This window comes from Alligator sinensis, unplaced genomic scaffold (assembly GCF_000455745.1).
Source record: "Alligator sinensis unplaced genomic scaffold, ASM45574v1 scaffold973_1, whole genome shotgun sequence".
NCBI lineage: Eukaryota > Metazoa > Chordata > Crocodylia > Alligatoridae > Alligator > Alligator sinensis.
This window is the reverse complement of record NW_005842622.1, coordinates 924,104-942,322: the sequence shown is the minus strand read 5'-3', so window position 1 is coordinate 942,322 and position 18,219 is coordinate 924,104. Positions and strand designations below refer to the sequence as shown.

The window sequence follows — 18,219 nt, the reverse complement described above, 5'->3', positions numbered from 1 at the left end:
CAGCAGGAAATGCCATGCAACACTGCTCTTGCATTGGCCAAGGGTGAGTCTTGGCACAGACTCAAGGGCAGGACTTTAGGTGGACTCTCACCACTAATTAGTCAGGGAAATGAACTAAAGGGGTGGGGCTACCTATCGGACCTGCTGTGGCAAGTGTAGTCCATGCTACAATCTCTTTTCATGTTTCTCTGCAGCTTCAAAGATTTGGCAAGGTCTGGCTGTAGAGATCTTGCTGCTGTTCTCAGCACCAGCCCCAGTTTGACACAGCTGGAGCTGAATAGTGATCTGAGAGATGCTGGTGTGCAGCAGCTGTGTCAGGGACTGAAGAACCCAAACTGCAAGTTACAGAGACTGAAGTAAGTAACATTTGGGGTAAAATCTCGTTTCACCCAAGCGTCATTTACACATTGCCATGTAACAGCAGTTTGTGGCAAGCATGAAGACTCTGGATTCTGTTCTTCCCTGGGAAGAAATGGGATCTCTCTACATGCATATTGGCTTAGATAAAAATGGGGGGCTCCTACCTTTAGTGCAGTGGCCTCATGGTTAGGGCACTTGCCCACATTTTAGTGCCTCTTGCATCCAGAATGGGTTTGACACTACATCTTCTTCCCAGCTGTAAAGGTTGATGATCAGGGTCTAGGAAGTCAGTCTTAGAAGTTTACCAGAATGGAACCCAAGGTCAAGGCCAGGTACTAGTCCAAGTTCCAGAATGTCAAGTCGAAGGCCCTTGAGACAGGGCCCTGGAAGGAGCACTAAGTCAGGCCAGGCTGGGAGATCTAAGGCAGCAACAAAGATTAACCAGAGGCAGAGCAGGAAGGTCATAAGCAGCTGCAGCCAATAGTGCTGCTGCTGTACTGAGTCCTTGCAGGAAGTGGTAAGGTTTCATAGTCCTCCAGTCAGGAGTTGGGAGCTCTCATTAACCCTCCCAGCTCAACTCATTCCCCCATTGAGGACCTAATAGTAGGGCCCAGGTGGAGCTGGGACTGAGGTTTATGCAGCTGCCTTGGTAGATCTGCAGCCTGGGGTTCTGTCTGTGGGTGCCAAAGGTACAGGTTGAAACAGTGGGGGCCCTCATATAGACAGAGTGCTCTAGTCATCAGGCCATGGGGTAAGCATTACTCAGAACACCCTCCTTGTTCCTATCTCTTCGTATTATAAATCCTATTTCTCACTTCTGACTTCCAGTCCCAGTTTTCTCTATCAAGATTTATTATGAAGGGGCTGGAAGGGCATTTGTTTAAGGTGATGCAGGAAAATGTAATCCTGTCCCTGTCAAACCCGTGCACATTTTCTGGTGGACAGGGTTCCTTAGGTAAATCTGATAACTTTTATTAGACTAACAGTGTAACACAGCCTCCGTTTCCCCAAAGTCACTTGGAGCCCTCTTGTGGCCTGCTGAGACCTTTTTAGGCACCTTGGCCACCCCACCAGTTGCCTCCTCCACTCTCTTTCCCACCAGGGTCTATGGCCTGCCTTGCCCTCAGGGTCCATGAGCTTGCATTCCCTCAGTTCCTGCAAAGTTCCTGCTCCCCAGGGCATGCCAAGTACTGTTTTAGTCAAAGCCAAATCAAAAGGATGAGGCTGAGGCTCCAACCCTGAGGTCTGTCTTAGGTGCATCTCAGCTCCTCCCCTTCCTGGCCACCTGGTCTGAGCCTCCCTCTGTTAGCACCACTGTCCACCAAATAGTGCTTAGGAATCATTGAAGCACAATTAACCCTTAAATGGAACATGAAATACAAAACACAGACAACTCAGTGTCCTAAACTCAAAGCCTAACTTTATTAGTACAACAAGTATTATCTTAGCAGTTTCTATATTCAGAGAGAGAAAAAACACTTAGTACAATGATCTCACCCAATCATCGATGTTACTTTTGCTCAACAGAAAAGATGAGCACTAAGTTCCTGAAGCAAAGGGTGAATTACCGGTTGTTTTTTATCTCCATCCTTTCTATCACATTTTACCATTTTAGCCAACGACTCCTTTAATGTTTTGTTGGTTCTTTCTACTTGACCTGAGCTCTGAGGGTGCCCAGCAATATGAAACCTCTGTTTAATTCCTAGTTTGGAACATAGTCCTTTTATAAATTCTGCAGCAAAATTAGGTCCTTGATCCGAATCTATTTCTTTCGGTATTCCCCACCATGAAAACACAATGTTAAACAATTGCTTTGAAGTTATGTTAGCAGTATTACATTTAGTTGGGATGGCTTCAATCCATTTTGAAAAAGGATCTATAACTGCTAAGCAATACCCATTTCCATTCTTAGTAATAGGCAGGGGTTCGATGTAATCCATCTGTATCCTTGACCAAGGTCCATTAATCTTCTGATGCCTCAGTTGTACCTTTCTTTTACTAGAATTGACATTGACCATAGCACAGGGCAAACAATAGTCTACCCATTGCTTAACATCCTGCTTTACAGAGGGCCACCATCCTGTTTGAGAGACTATCTCCATAATCTTTTTCCACTCTAGATGTCCTTTCTCATGTGCAAACTGTATTAACTCATCTCTGGCTTCTTGTGGAACTACCCACTGTCTAGCCTGAGTAGCTGGGTCAGTTTTCCAAATCACACCTAATTGTGTCACATCATTTCTGCTGAAACAATTCCTCATCTTCTACCCTAATTCCTGCACACCCTGTGTACACTTTTCCCTCTATGTAGTAATTTGATCCATCCACAAACCAAATGCTCCAGTACTCTGATTCTGCCTTCTCCTAAATTAAGCCTGTTTGAACAGCCCATTCTAGCCTTTGATACTCTGGCAAAGGGCATTCACGCTCTTCTGCTTGCACCGCTAACCTGTATGATACAGTTGGTATTTTCTGCTGCCATTTAAAATCAACATCACGATTACAAGAGCTAGAGCCCACTTTAAACAATACTGTAGTTCACCACTGTATGAACAGGTGCAACTTCAAAGTATAAAATATGACAAGCTGCCCAAACACTTCAGCTGGGGTGAGTAGTTTCCTATTAGCTTAATTAACAAGCATGTTGCTCCTCTTCACTGCTGTCCTGTCTCCCTCAATGAACTGCTCAGGGGTTGGCTCCTGTAACTTGCCAATTTAACCCTTTGGTGACTGCAACTCCCTCAGTTCTGCAGCCTGATGCCAACCACCCTTGAGCAGGACTTGGGTGGCATCTCTCGCAGCATTCTGGTAGCTGACTACTACTTCTCCCAGAGCTCGGGGCCTGGCAGTGGCCCTTCCATGGTGTGAAGTTTGATTTATATCCTCCATGGTGCCATGTCTCTCCTTCGGCTTTCCTCTATTTGTAACAGGGTAAGGGCCCTATTACAGTGTCTACAAGGTATGACAATGCCACAACCCTAAGGTACAGAGAGGGCTCATACTCAGTAGTCCAGGGGACTCGTGGGGAGCCTTAGGAAAAGCAGGGTGCCAGGAGGTGACAGCCATGGTTGGGCATTGTTCTTGAGGGGCACATGGACACAAATGACATATTGCCATAGTTACCTACTTAGCTGGCTGTCAGGTCTGCCTGGAGGCCAGATTAATTTTCGGGGAGTTAGAGATAAAAGCACAAAACTTCTAGGCTCCCATCTTGGTTATAAACATGAAACAGGCCCAGCTAAGCGGCCGATATCACTGGTACATCTCAAGGGTTTTCCTTCGCACAGGCCTTGGGGAGCCCCTTCCTGAGACTCCTTTCTCTTTCTCAGCAGGGTCTTAAAGAAACTGTTAACAAACATATGTTGAAAACCCACCAGGGGCTTTGGAAAAGTCCTTTGCGACCAAGATTTTAGTGAAAACGTGGATGTAAAGCTTCCTGTGCTGGACATGGTGACTGCCTCCCCTCCCTATCCTGCTGGTCAGAGCTGGGAGGCTCTGGCCTGCTGGAGGGACAGAGCCAGGAGATGGCACAGGTAGTGGTGCAGATGTGGAGAAGGAGGATCTCCCAGCTTGGAGCTTGGCCCAGTTGCCTGTGGGGGTGGACTCCCCTAGAGTCTCCTGAAGCTGTGGGCCTGCTCTGATTGAGAAGCAACATTCGTGGGGCTGGCTAGTGCCAAATCAGCTTGATTGTATGAGGGGTGAGAGGATGGGACTTGAGAGGCAGCCTTCTGCCCCTTCAGAATGGCTGGTCTGAAGTATTTTGCCCAGGGTCATATTTATAAAGGAAGTCTTAGCCCACTCTATATTGGCCATTGGTTAGTCACAAGTATTTTGGACTAAATGTCTGCATGTTTCTCAGTATTGATTTGTCAAAGGTGAAAGCCAAGCACTGGGGCCAAATCAGGAAGCCTCACTCGACAATGCTTTCTCATTTGTTATCATGTCTGATTTGGGACATAGCTGCACCATTAGCAATGCTGAATGCTCAGGGAGACAGGCTGGTGGGCAGTGTGACCTGGCACAGCAGCAATCTGATCTTCCATGCATTTCTTTTTCCTTCAGATTGGAGTCATGTGGATTCACCAGCACTGGCTGCAGGAGTCTCAGGACTGTGTTGAGAAGCAACTGGAGCCTGAGAGAACTGGAACTGAGTGGTAATCACGTAGGAGATTTGGGAGCGCAGCAACTTTGTGAGGGGCTGAAGGACCCAAGCTGTCACTTACAGAGACTGGAGTAAGCAGTATTTGGCTTCCTCTTCATATTTACCTGGGTTCACTGTGTAAAGTGCTCTCAAGCGTGGGGGTACCAGGTGCCTGACTTCTACTCCCAGCAGTGACATTGAGAAGCTGAGAGTGACTCGTAACATGCACCCTAGCTACCCCGACTAACTAATTCCAATTCTTCTAACCTTTCCTCATATATTTTCACACATCTCATCGTGTTTTGAGGCTCTTCTGAGGACTTCTTCCAGTTTGCTCTCATCTTTCTTCAGGGTGTGGTTTCCAGCACCATAAAGTGGGGATCTTGCATATGATCTGAGAAAGAGCAAGCTGTGCTCAGCCTGATTGCCTCTGGCAAGAGAATCGAGCTGTGGAAAACACTCTGCTCCATTACCCATGGTCTGCATTTGGGCATCTCTTGTTGGATTGTACCTGTAAAGCTGAACTGTTTGGCAGGGTGCAGGATGGACAAGAAGGCTCTGACACTGTCTATGCTAGAAGCTATAGGCCTTGCTGGCAAGAATACATCCCCCTGACCCACTTGTGATGCAGCACATCCACACACATGCATGCTGATACTGATAGCAGCAGATGGAGAACTGCATCGCCTGTGCTGCCAGCTGTGTTCAGAGACGATGCAATCACATACTGTCCACTGCTGTCTACCTCTTACTCTGAAAAACATTTAGGCATTACAATGAACAAGCAACTCATCATGAACTACCAAGATGATGCTGTAACAAAAATAGACTTTTTTTGATATCTCACCAGAGGTGAACAGGTGGAAGGATCTCTTCCTGTGATGTTCATACAATTCTGCATCATACCCCAAAGAAACAAAAAAATTCTGCTAAGCATATACCCTAATGGTCAGAGCAGAGAGCTTCTGGGCTGCTGGGACAGCAGGCAACAGCACAGCTAGTGCCAGGGGTGTGGAGGAGCAGGATATCCCTGTTCTCTGCTTGGAGCCTGGCCCAGCTGCCTAGGGAGGCAGCTCCCACTGCACCCACCCTGTAGCAAGGAGTCTATTTTAGTGGGTGTGCCATTCTGGGATCTGACCAGCACCAAATCAGCCTGACTGGTTGAGAGCTGAGTGAGCAGGACTGCAGTAGGCTGCCTTCATCACACAATAAACCATGGTTGATCAGTGAGCAGGTGTAATGGTGTTGCCTAATTAAGAAGACTCACTCCACCCCTTGTTCTTTAATAGTCAGTTGGTAAGGTTTGGAGCTGGAAATCTCTGGGCCATTCTCAATGAAAACTGGTCAGATGTGAAACATAAGAAGTGGGGTTTAAGGAAGAAGCCACATCCAGCACCGCTTTCTCATTTGCCCAGGGATAGGTCTTGGGACAGGGTCAAAGCCTGGACTTCTGAGCTGACTGGTCAGGGAGAGGGATAGGCAAGCAGGACCAGCAGTGATGGGCATCATTCACACTAATCACTCTTCTCCATGTTTCACTTACCTGCAGGTTGAGATATTGTGGCTTGTCAGCAGCTTGCTGTGAGGATTTTGCCCATGTTCTCATAAACAACCCAAGCCTGATAACGTTGGATTTACGTGGCAACCATCTGGGAGACTCTGGAGTACAGAATTTGTGTATGTGGCTGAAACGTCCGAACTGCCAGTTACAGAAATTGTGGTAAGCATTATTCAGCTTCCTGTATGGATTTACCAAGGTCCTCCATGGAAATCACTCAATACATTCTTATGACTAGGGGCTGATGACTGCTGCCAACAGCAACAACAGCTGAGAGTTAAATCTCTCTCTACCATGTGCATCAGTGACTGAAAGCCTGCAGCCAAATTATCTTTTTCCAAGCAGGGTAGGGTGGCTGATGTAAATTGCATTAAAATATATTCTAGAAGCTTTGCCACAAAGGGGAGCCCCCTGCTCTGGCCTGGGGAGGAGACAGGAAACTTTGGGAGCCCTACAGGTAGCCTGCCCTAATAGAGGTGCAAAAAAGGATCCAGTCTTTTCCCCAGATTTAATAGTAATTGGCCTGTAATTAATTTGGGTGTCACATTTTACTAGTTAAAAATGTTTTTTATGAACGTGACTCCTGTCTAGTGTGCTGTTACTTCTTCCAAGATTTGTTTACCAGCAGTGGTCCAGAAAGCCCAGAAAATGCTGAAATCCCAGCTCATTCTCAAGGCAGATTGTGCACTAAGAGGGGCTGTTGGGTGAGGATGGCTGTCAGAACAAGCACCATTCACACCATGGTTACTCTTCTCTGTCTTTTCTCTTCTATAGCTTGTGGAGCTGCAAACTCACAGTTGCTTGCTGTGAAGATCTCACTGATGTTCTCAGAAGAAATGACAGCCTGAGAGAACTGCAGCTGGGTGACAATGCTCTGGGAGACTCTGGAGTGCGGGTGCTGTGTGAAGGAGCAAACCATGCCAGATTAGAAAGATTGGGGTAGGGAGCATTTGGCTTCATCTGTAGATTCCCCATGATCCTCTTTGTTAAACTCTTGACAGCGTTGTGTATCTGGTGCTTGGTGTCTGTTTACTGCAGCAAACTGGAGGCACTGAGAGCTGAGTGTTTCTCCAGTTCCAGTATCAAGAGCTCATTACATGCACCAGCTTGCTCTGTTTGGAAACCAGAAATGTTAGCTTGAGCTGAGCCACCAAGCAGCCCCATGTCTTTTCCAGCTTCATCCTTCCTGCTCTTCCCAACATCGCTGCTCTTTTCGGAGGGTCTGCCATCTTCCATGCCAAGTTTCTCCATCATAATTAGCACTGTAACATCATGTTTTCTGTCTAATTGAGGGAAAGGCAAGAACAGCCCTCTTTATAAGCTAGGAAGATCTCTCCATGTCTGAAGGAATCCCCACCAGAGAAAGTTTGGTGTTTCCTTGGCCACAGATTTTGTGTTGAGCTGAGACCACCAGCAGGCCCAGATTATTCACAGCTTCATTTTTCCTCTTTGCCCCATTGACCTTCCCTAAAGGTCTGTGTCCTTCTTTGCCGTGGTCAGCAATCCAATAAACACCCCTCTCCTACTTTATAATTTAAGGAAAATGCTCCGTGTATGGAGGAATTCCCACCCCAGTGCTGGTTTCTAACTAGACACAGGAAATGATTGGGGAGAGGGTCTAGGATGGAAATGGTGGCCCATTCTGAATGCTCAGAGAAGAGCTGGTGGGTGGGACTGACTGTCAGAGTAACTGTGACAAGCTCCATTCACACCATGATTGTTCCTGTCTACCTTTCACTCCCCCGCAGCTTGTGGAGTTGCCGTCTCACAGGGGCTTGCTGTGGGGATCTCTTTGCTGTGCTCAGCACCAAGCAGAGCCTGACAGAGCTGGAGCTGGGTCACAATGATGTGGGGGACTCTGGAGTGCGGTGGCTGTGCGAGGGACTGAAACATCCGAACTGCAAGTTACAGAGACTGCGGCAAGTAACGTTTGACCTCCTCTATCTGTTAATCTGTCTTCTTCTAAGTGAAGTACTTAGTGCTGTGTGTTTCCAGTGCCTGATGTGCACTCTCTAAAGTAAAAAGGAGATGTTCGATGTCTTGTGTAGATGTGGCCACTGTCTATGGCATGGCTTCTAGCTATTCTTGATACAGTAGGTGCAGGGAAATGGGCTGGGACAGGGCTGGCTGTCACACTGTTTGTGCTGAGTCCTGTTCATGATGTGATTGCTCTTCTCCACATTTTTCTCTTCTGAAGGTTGTGGTGGTGCAAATTCACAGGCACTTGCTGTGGGGATCTGGCAGCTGTTCTCAGGAGCAACCAAAGCCTGGCAGAGCTGGAGCTGGGTGGTAATGAACATCTGGGAGATGCTGGAGTGCAGCAGCTGTGTGAGGGCCTGAAGCATCCAAACTGCAAGTTGCAGAAACTGGGGTGAGTAAGGTTTCCTTCCTCAGTGGATTTACCAGAGGCCTCTGTATAAAGTATTCATCAGGGCTGTGTGGCCACTGCTAGCTGCCTGCTCCCTGAAGTGAAATGGCGAAGCTGAGGGTTATGTGTCTGTCAAGCCCCCATGCCAATGGCTCACAACACACACCCAGCCAATCCTTCTCAGCCATAACCAGAAAAAGGGGAGCACAAAGCAGGAAAGAAGGGTGGCTCAGCAGTGAATTTTCTTTGTGAAGAGATCTGAGGCCAGCCTTGCCTAAGGAAAACAATGGTCTCCAGGGAACCTCATAATGATTTCCCTTTTTTCCCATTTAACATACTTTGCCTGTATCTGGGAGTCTCCTAAGGAATCCCATTAAAATATATTCTAGAAGCTCTGCCACAGAGAGCCTCCTGCTCTGGCCTGGGGAGGAGACAGGGAGCTTTGGGAGCCCTACAGGTAGCCTGCCCTGGTTCCCCTCTCTCTATCAGTCTTTGGCTCATTCCAAGCAATAGAGGTGCAACAAAGGATCCAGTATTTTCCCCAGGTTTACTCTGGGCATCACATTTTACTTGTTAAAAATGTTTTTTATGAAAGTGGTTCCTGCCTGGTGTGCTGTTACTTCTTCCACGGTTTGTTTAAGAGCGGTGGTCTAGAAAGCCCAGAAGATAGTGTCCCTTTTGGACATGACTGATGTAGACTAATTTAGTGACATGAGCATCACTTCTTCTGTGTGTGTGTCTACAGACTAAGTGGTTGTGACCTCACAGCTGGTTGCTGCAGGGAGCTCTCCTCTGTTCTCAGCACCAGCCAGACCCTGGTGGAGCTCAACCTGCGGGACAACCAGCTGGGACATTCAGGAGTGCAGCTGTTGTGTGAGGGGCTGAAACATCCCGACTGCAAATTGTGGAGGTTGCGGTGAGTGAAAACTATGTCCCTTTACTGTCTCTTTAACATAGGCTCTGGGGAAGCATGATGTTTAATCACTGTAAAGGCAGAGGAGGTGCCACTAGGGAATGTACATCACCTGCTACATTGCAACTGGTATCTTCACACTCCTGGAGCAATGTCAGTGAGCTATATCACTTTAGAGGAAATTAGGGCTGTGCGAAGCTTCAGTCACTGATACAATTCAGTGGAGATTCAGCACGATTCAGTGGCCAAATCTCTGAATCCCCAAATTAAATCAGGAGACCCTTTAATCTCTCTGAATTGAATCAGAACCCTCTGAATCGGTTCGGAGGGATTCGGCGATTCGGACATAGACACAGCTTTAAATGTTTTTTCTACATACCTCAACGTAGCAGGCAGCTCATGAACGCTGCAATGGTGGGACAAATGGAGCATCGCACAGGGGGTTCCCCAGTGTCCTTGACAGCAGACCCAGAAGTGGACCAGAAGCACTTCCAGTCCACTTCTGGGTCTGCCGAGGAGCGTACGCACCCACCCCCCTGCGCCTCCCCAGCTCAGCGACTGGTGCCTCCTGGGTCTGGAGGGGTACCCGGGATCCCCCCACACCTGATCGCTGAGCTGGGGGTACTTCTGATCCACTTCCAAGTTTTCTGCCAAGCATGTGGAGGGCCACCCCCGTGGTCCTGTGGAACACTCCATGTGCCCCAGGATTGCAGCATTCACGAACCATGCCTAGTACCTCGAGGTATATAGAAAAAACATTTAAAGCTGTGTCCATGGCCAGATTGCTGAATCTCTGAATCATCATCGAATCTTCAGATTCAGCCAAATTGAATTTGGGACAGTGATCTGACTCAATGAATTGAATCACTGTCCCTGATTCGGGGCAAATCCGAATCGAATATGGCCCGTTTCACACACCCCTAGAGGAAATGTTGTAAAATTGCAATGATTTTGCTATGTGTGTAACCCTGCTGGACAGATGCATCTGTGCTCCGATGAAACAGCAGTAGAGAAAGAGACTCACCCAACTTGGCATTTTCAAAGTGTTCATTTATAGGAATTGGCATCGTTTGCTTCAGTGCTTTGGGGTTTTTACATACCTAGCTTCTGTTTTTGCGGTTGTTCTTCTTTTGTCTTCAACTTATCTTAGCCTTCTTGTTTCTTGTTGCCCGTCTGGCAGAATTTCTTCTTCTGTTATCTCCTTTGTGCCCTTGAGCTTCAAAGGGATTCTTTAGCCATTCATTAATTAGTTTACTGACTGGTAACTTACATTTGGCACCTTGTTGCTTACATGAACAGCTAAATCTTCTTCTGTCTCTATGCCATTCTTTCACCATTAACCATTTTACACACACTCATACATAAAGGCTATGCAGAGTTTATTCACTTATGTGAATCAGAAGGAATTTTCTGAGCCCCGTGGTGCTGCGACGGGAAACGAAAGTAAACACAGTTTACTTTTGTTCCCCCCCCTTGCCCCCCCCCCAGCCCCTCAGCAGCTTCCTAATGGCTGCTGAAGGGCTGGGGAAGGGACAAGGTTCCCACGTGCACCACGACGCAGATGCAGTGCAGCTCCTCCCCTCCCCCTTCATTTCACTGTGTCCCATCCTAGCCCCGCCCCTCCCTTCTTCATTTGCATGCTGGCCCCACCCTGCGCTGGTCCCGCTGGCTGCATTGGCCGAAGCAGGTCGTAGTGCAGCGGGCAGGCGGGTGCGGGGGGTGCGGATGCTGGCGTGGAGGGATGCTGTGGTCGGGTTTGCGGGAGATGCTGCTGCCGCTGCTGCTGTGACTGTGGCTGTCAGGGCGGGAAGCTGGCACCACTCCTGCCTCCCTGCATCCCCCCACATCCGCAGACTTCACACTGGGGGTGGTGAGTCACAGGCCCTGGGGATGGAGGGAGGGAGCCCTGCCGGTCAGGCTCAGGCTGCCCCGGGGGAGAGGGAGCAGGGGGGTGTCTCTGCACATCCTGCACCCCCCTGTAGGGTCTCTGCGTGTCCCCCTGGCTGCTGAGCCCAGGCGCACAGGTGTGGGAGCATCCTCGAGGCTGCCCAGGTGGCAGGGAGGACACAGCGGGGTCAGGTGGCACCCCTTGATCCCTGTCCCCCCAGGCTGCGGCCAGACTAGACAGGCCGTACAAGCACCCGCTCCTGCTGGCCCACTGGGTGATAAAAAGTTCATGATCCGGCCCCACATTCAAAAAGGTTGGACACCCCTGCTCTATGTTAACATCAGCTACATTTAGTTCATGCTACATAAGGGAGGCAGGGTCTCAGGGGTGATCTACTGGTACAAGTAACACTTCCTTTTTGTTTCCTATGCTCCTGCAAAGGCTGAGCTCTCACACTTTTAAAGAAGAAACGAGGAGAGAGCTGGGTGCTGTGAAAGAGATAAAGGCCCATCTGGTCGTAGAGTCAAACTAGTAAGCAGGAGCCCTTGCTCCAACGTGCCTTGGCCCACCAGTTGTCTCTACCACTTCCTAGGAGAGCAGCAAGGGCTGGCAAAGGGATGCACCTGCACATTGACAAGAGGACGCTCTCACTACCAGGCCCTTCAGAAGCATATTCCAGCATGTGCGATGGGGGTTGGGGAATTTTGAGACTACCCCTTCTGCAGGAGCAGCTGGTTTTACTTCTTATTTGATCTGAATTTGGAAGGAGACAGTTGATGTTGAAAGGAGCAGGAAGGAGACATGGGATCTGCATACAGGGGAAGGAGAGGACCACAAGATGGAGGGGTCTGGGAACTGTACTTCTTCTGTCACTGTTGGGGCAGCAGAGAGACTCAAGATCCCATCCCCAGACCAGTGGGGAATTTCTGTACTGGCACCACAGCTCATTCACAGTTGTCTCTCTATCTATGAGGGTGTTTGCAGTGTTACAGGATTCCAGAGCTCCCAGCTGTTTTGCTCTAAATCCATCTCCAACCTTTCACATGGTTCCTGTAGGCTTTTGTCAGTTTTTTCTGGAATTGAATAAAGACTACGAATCCAGAAGCTGTCTTGAGCTTTGTAGTTTTCATTTCTTGCTCCCCTTGTTCATAACCATGGGATCCCCCAGGACCATTCCCCATGTTTTCATTGTTCCAGTCTCATAGCCATTAAAGCCAATGCAATGTAGGGAAAGTCACAGATCAGCCAGCTACAAGAGGGCTTGTTTTTCCATCTTTAGGTACTCTGGGAGTTTTTAAACAAACAACAGAAGAGGCCATGAAGGGCCCTGACTATCCAATGGGGGATAGAGAGCAGAGGTCCAGGACATGGGGTGGCCAGATTGTCCAGGAGTTCAAGTCACTACTGTGCCATGCACATGCTGTGTGATCCCTTCAGCCAATTTCCCTGCTTCTGTGTGTGCCACTTCCCCACCTGTAAAAGGGAAATAATAGCCCTTCCATACTCACAGGGGTGTTGGAAAATGGCATGTTGAAGCGTGTTATGCACAAGGACACTGTGAAATTAAGGTTGGGAGTCTGGTAAACAAGAATATCACAAATACTGTTATGGGCAGGGCTGACTGCATGGCATTTTCAACCCCCAGGATGGTCCCATGTGCCCAATGCACAAGCACATCAGCAACACACATGAACAGTTTAACATTACAGTGACATGCCTGCATAGATGCATCACACCTGCAGCCCTGGGACAAAGCTATTAAAATATCCTTAAACACAGCAGAAAAACAGGGGTTTGAGTGAGATGCAAGTTATCCCACGAGACCAACAATATCAAATTGTGGGGTAACAAGTTACCCCATGAGAACACCAACATTTACGGTTTCATGAGAACGGATGAGTGTTAATTACAGTGCAGCATCTGCCTCCCAGGAGGTGAAAAAAGAGCTTCTGGGAGGATCCTAAACTAGCAGAGAAATGGAGGCCTCAGAAGGCACTTTACAGTTCATTGGTCTGACATCAGCAGTATGCCAGGTATACAGCATTCTGTACAAGCCCCAGCACACCTCCTGCCCAGCCACTCTGGAAATGCATCCCATCAGACCTGGGGCAGTTTAGCAGTCACCTACACCAAGGTGACACATAAGCTGCACACGGATGGGGAAGCAGGGCCTGACGGGTTTGAAAACAATAAATTTTAGGTTAAATAAACTGTTTTGTTTGTTACTTTGAACATTCTCATATTGAACATATTTAATGCTTTTCAACATTTCAAGTGACAATGCAAGGAATCAGATAACAGATGTTCAGAAACAGGAAGCACTTATGGAACAGGACACACATTCAGTAGATAGATCTTCCCTGAATTGACCTCAAATTAGGGCACCTCAGATGTGATCTGTATCTGGGTTGATTGCACCATTTTTACCCTCATGTATGCATTGAAAACATCTGTACTCCTAAGGGTTTAGACTGATCTAAGTGTAATGTCAGCATGTACCTTATAATACATAGAAAAAATGTAATGATTGAAATGAAGACAATGATTCAGGGCTGATTCCTGAATCTTGAACATTGAGGGTTGGCAGTACTGCAGCCTACCTAAGAATAAGATAGAAAGAAGGAACATGGCTAGAGTGTGCTAGTACCATGAGATGGGGCTCGTGCAACTGTGAAGTCCTCTCTCCGGGATTCCTGGCTGGCATAAAACCACATAGGGAATAAGGGTATCAAAACAAATTAAAGCTGTTGGGTACGTTCTCTGAAGCTTCATCGGCCCAGACCCACGCCAGGCGGAAACCGGCTGCCATGCCCATGGTTATGCTCTTCCGCTGAGATCCGCTCTGTTGGAATCTGCAAAACTGGGAATTTGCACAAATTTCAGGTTAAGGTAGATGAAAGGTAACACCTGGCAGCTGTTCCCAGAGCATAAAAGGAGTCACACAAGACATGTTAACTCAGAACAAGATGTTCAAGATGAGGAGGGTGAAGGTCAGCTTACCTATATGTGGTGGGGATGTCAGAAGTCCTGAGCATCCATCCTGATGCTCCCTCTCGACCTCAGCTGCTGGGTTTTGGCTGTTTTGAAAATCACAGGTTTTGCTGACATATCTCAATAGGCTTTGAAACTCATATCTTAGGCTCTTACTTTGAAAACTCTGGATGGACCCATTTAGTTTGGGAATGTCTGTGTTGAAGACTTGGTCTCCATTGCTTCCTTAAGGTCCTGTGTTACTGAAAACTGTGCGGCCTCAAAAAGGTAGCCCTGTATTTGAGGACCAAGAGGCTGGAGAAGCTACATTTGAATGAACACTTTTGTAGGCAACTGTCCAAGTGCCTGCTATCCTGTCATGTTCCAAAGAAACATAAATATCAGCTCCAGTTTTTTGTTTTGTTTTGTTTTTTCCCTTATCACTATTTTATAATTAATAGATATGGACTTTTACCACAGTTCGAGGTAGGGTCAAAATTTATGACATAAGTGAAAGAGAAGTAGATGGTATATTATTTCACTAAACTTTGCATATTCATCTTCACTGTGGGCTTGGAGATATATTGTATATATTGTAGATCCCCAATGTAGGATGCAGGATAAGAATAGAGTTGTATGGTCCTGGGAAGGCAAGTTAAAGGACACTGAACTAAGTAAATAATGGGTGTATCAACAACAGGATAGAGGGAAATGGAAGCAAGGTTGGGGGAATGAAAGTGAGTTTGGTACAACTTAAGGACAGCAAAATGTGCTTGAAAAGTGTGCAGTTTTATACAGTATCCTACTTACACCCCCCAAAGTCTTTGTTCTAAGTTCTACTGAACAATATCCTTTAGCATCCAGTGTGCACCTTCAAGAATGATCCAGATTTTAAAAGTTACACCTTTTAAATTAATCATAACAACTCAAGAACAAACAACCTCCCCAAAGTTTATTCCATCTGTGGTGATCTAAACTGGCTGGGGCTGGTGTCACACAGTACTTCCAGGGTGGTCAGTGGACATTGGGTTGGGACTTTGTTCATTGTCACTAGAGCTGAACAGAAATTTTTTGGTGAAATGTTTTTTTAGAAAATGCTTGTTTGTTGAAGCCAAAACTGCTTGCTGGGTATCAGAAAAACTTTTGTCAGGAAGGGGTTCTCAGGTGCGTGGTAGAACTTTAGAATATTTTGAATGGCCAATATTAGAACCAGAGAGTCCTGCAGCCCAAAACAGGCACCAGTCCAGGGCTTTCAGCTGGGACCCCCTGGTCCATGTTTCTAGTCCAAATCAGGAAGAGCAAGGGTGACTTGAGCCAGGGTCCTTTTTATCTAGAACCATGACTGCATGAGTTTAGGGCACATCCTTGCTTGCTCAAAGCTGTAGCAGATTCATAAATGTTTCCATGGTTCAGCAACAAAGGGGCAACAGAGATGTAAAGCAGGTCAGCCAGGATCACCAGAGGCTCTGAATTGAAACAGTGGCTGCTGCTTGTTAAGATTAGATATAAACCCTGTCCTGGACAGGGTGAGAAAATAAATGCAGGGGGTGTAATGGTGGTGTCTGTCTTACAGCTGGCATAGAGCCTTGCTTCCATTCCTGCAGCTGCTGGGAACGCCACCCCATCAGGGAATGGTTTCCTGAAAGCCCTGAGGGGAGATAGCATAAGGAGCACATGCAGCAGCAAGAGGTGAAGTGGTGTAGTATTAAGCAGGGATTCCTCCAGCTGGATTATGCCACCCTGGTCCCCTCTGATCACTGAAAAACCTCAAAAAGATCAGTGGGACTATCTGTATGGGTAACCGTTCACCTACCAAGTAAGGGCTGCACAGTCCAGTCCTGCCTGTGAAGAAAGCAAATTCACAAGTCTTGACCTAAGCCCCTTGGGTGAGCAGGTTGTGGAGCTGCAAAAAAGGTACATTGACTGGATTAGCCCTTCTCTGCCCCTTCTCTCACCTGACAAGCCCCTGCTGGCAGAGAAATCAGCAGGTGGGGAGTGAAGATATTGGATATGTCTGCCAGAAAATTCAGGCTCATCACAGCCCTCCTGAGTGCACATCTACATGTGTGCCTGCGTGAGGAGCAAATTGAACCCAATAGGAGCAGCCTAATTCAGGGCTGCTCTGCCCTGCTCTGCCCCCTTGCAACAGCCCGGAGGAGCTCCAGGCTCCCCTGTGTGCCAGCTCTGGGCTGGGAGGGGGCATGGGGGCTTATCCCCAAACTCCAGAAGGCAGGAGGAGCTGTCCTGGCTCAGTGGGCAACTCCATCTCAGCCAGGGGGTGATCAGGCTGGCCCCAAGTTGTGGGGGAAGGGATGGGAACACAAGGGGGAGGTGCTGTTTCTACAGGTACTAGAAAATGATGCATTAAACTAATATACTGTACAGTAATTGCTGCACATGTGTAGATAGTGACAGTTTACTGCACATTAGATTGATGTGCAGCATAGCATCTTGTGTAGATGCACCCATTACTGCTGATAGCGGAATGGTTCTGCTCTGAGGAGTCGCATCTTTCTTCTTGTACAGCTGAGTGCAGTTTCACTAGAGGGCCACAAAGTGCATTTTTCAGTGTTACTATGTAGAGATGGGAGCAGGACATGCAGTGCTTTATCCTGCTTACTCTGGATTATTCTCCAGGACAACTCTTGCCTTATACAGCTTGGATGAAGCCAATAGAGGGCTACAACACAAGGGCTGATCCCTGTCCTCAGTGACATCCATGTACTTCTGCTGCCTCATGGCAGTTAGTCATGGCCAGAACTAGGATCATCGTGCCAGGGGAAGATTTTTCCTGAAGATACCTAAGGGGATGCAGAGAATAAAACTCCACATGAAATGTGACTTAAAGCATCCTGGGCCTGATTCTCCACTCCAAGAACCTCTGGCTGGACAGCTGTTTCTGTACCATCCTGGTTGAAGAGGGTGTGAGATTTCAGTAGGAAATTTCACCAATTTGTCCCTAAAATTGCTGCTACTGGAGTCGACAGCAAAATTACCATTGACCTCAGTGAGGACAGGAATGGGTGTTGTGGATCTGATTCAAAGCCCAGCGAAATCAAAAGGACTCTTGGCAAGGTGGCTTTGCACTCAGCCTCAGCCTTCTCTGGCCAGTCAAAATTGCTGATTAATAAAAAACCCGCACAGCAGCAAATGGGACTTAAAGAGACTGAGCAAGGCACAGGCCACTGAGAGCACCTGATCCTCCCAGACTCTCCAGTGACCCTGGTCTTCCTTGTCTACACATCACAGGATGACAGCAGCCAATAGCCCCATCTTACTGTCTCTGAAGCTAGAGTATCTTGTCCTCCTGGACTGTGGTGAATGGCTCAGAGAAAACTTCTGCTCCATGCACAGATGTACTCAAAAAATAAAATTAAATTAAAAATAAAAGCTGAAATGTGAGGACATGAAGGAACTGGAGTGAAGAATGATGCGGACAATATTTTGGTGGTGGTCCAGAAATGAAGAGAGCAAGCACCTCTGGGAAGCTACACATGGTGTCCTCCCAAAGGACATTGCAGAGCCAGAGGTGTCAAAGGAGGGTGATGAGCAGGGATCCTGGTTTTCTCTGATAAAAAAATCACAACTTCTCTGACAAAAACCCCAAATCCATTTTTAAAATTAAAAGCCCCCTCCAGCACCCCCCAACCCTGCTGGTGCCCCTCACACCTCCACCCCCATGCCTCCCCCAGCCCTGCTGCTGCCTCTCACTGCCCCCAAAGCCCCCCTAGCCAATACCGCTGGTACCCCTCACTGCCACCACAACAGCCCCCCCACCCTACTCGTGCCTCTTGCCCCCCCACCCACAGCCCTGCTGAAGGGGGCCCCCAGCTCTCAGGACTGTGGGGCCAGGGACCCAAGTCTGCAGCTCCCTGTCCCCAACAGCAGGCAGCTGCAGCAGAAGCAGCATGGAGCCGGCTCCCCCACTGCTGCCACCTGCTTGGGTAGGGCAGGGGCCAGCTCCTGGCTCCCCCCAGCCCTGCTGGTGTGGCAGGGGTGTGGGTTGCATTGGTGTGTGGGA

At 48.0% G+C, this 18,219-nt stretch overlaps 1 protein-coding gene across 1 annotated transcript in view; it reads left to right on the top strand.

Moving 5' to 3' along the window:
- Positions 1-12,332, top strand: part of LOC102387876 (NACHT, LRR and PYD domains-containing protein 3-like) — a 36,593-nt gene extending 24,261 nt beyond the window's left edge. Inside the window, exons 7-14 of the mRNA XM_025215120.1 lie at positions 195-356; positions 4,423-4,593; positions 6,051-6,221; positions 6,834-6,998; positions 7,808-7,978; positions 8,257-8,430; positions 9,173-9,343; positions 11,670-12,332. Coding sequence (XP_025070905.1) covers positions 195-356; positions 4,423-4,593; positions 6,051-6,221; positions 6,834-6,998; positions 7,808-7,978; positions 8,257-8,430; positions 9,173-9,343; positions 11,670-11,760 — 1,276 coding nt within the window. The 3' untranslated portion in view covers positions 11,761-12,332. The remainder of the gene's footprint in view (positions 1-194; positions 357-4,422; positions 4,594-6,050; positions 6,222-6,833; positions 6,999-7,807; positions 7,979-8,256; positions 8,431-9,172; positions 9,344-11,669) is intronic.
- Positions 12,333-18,219: the final 5,887 nt, after the last annotated feature.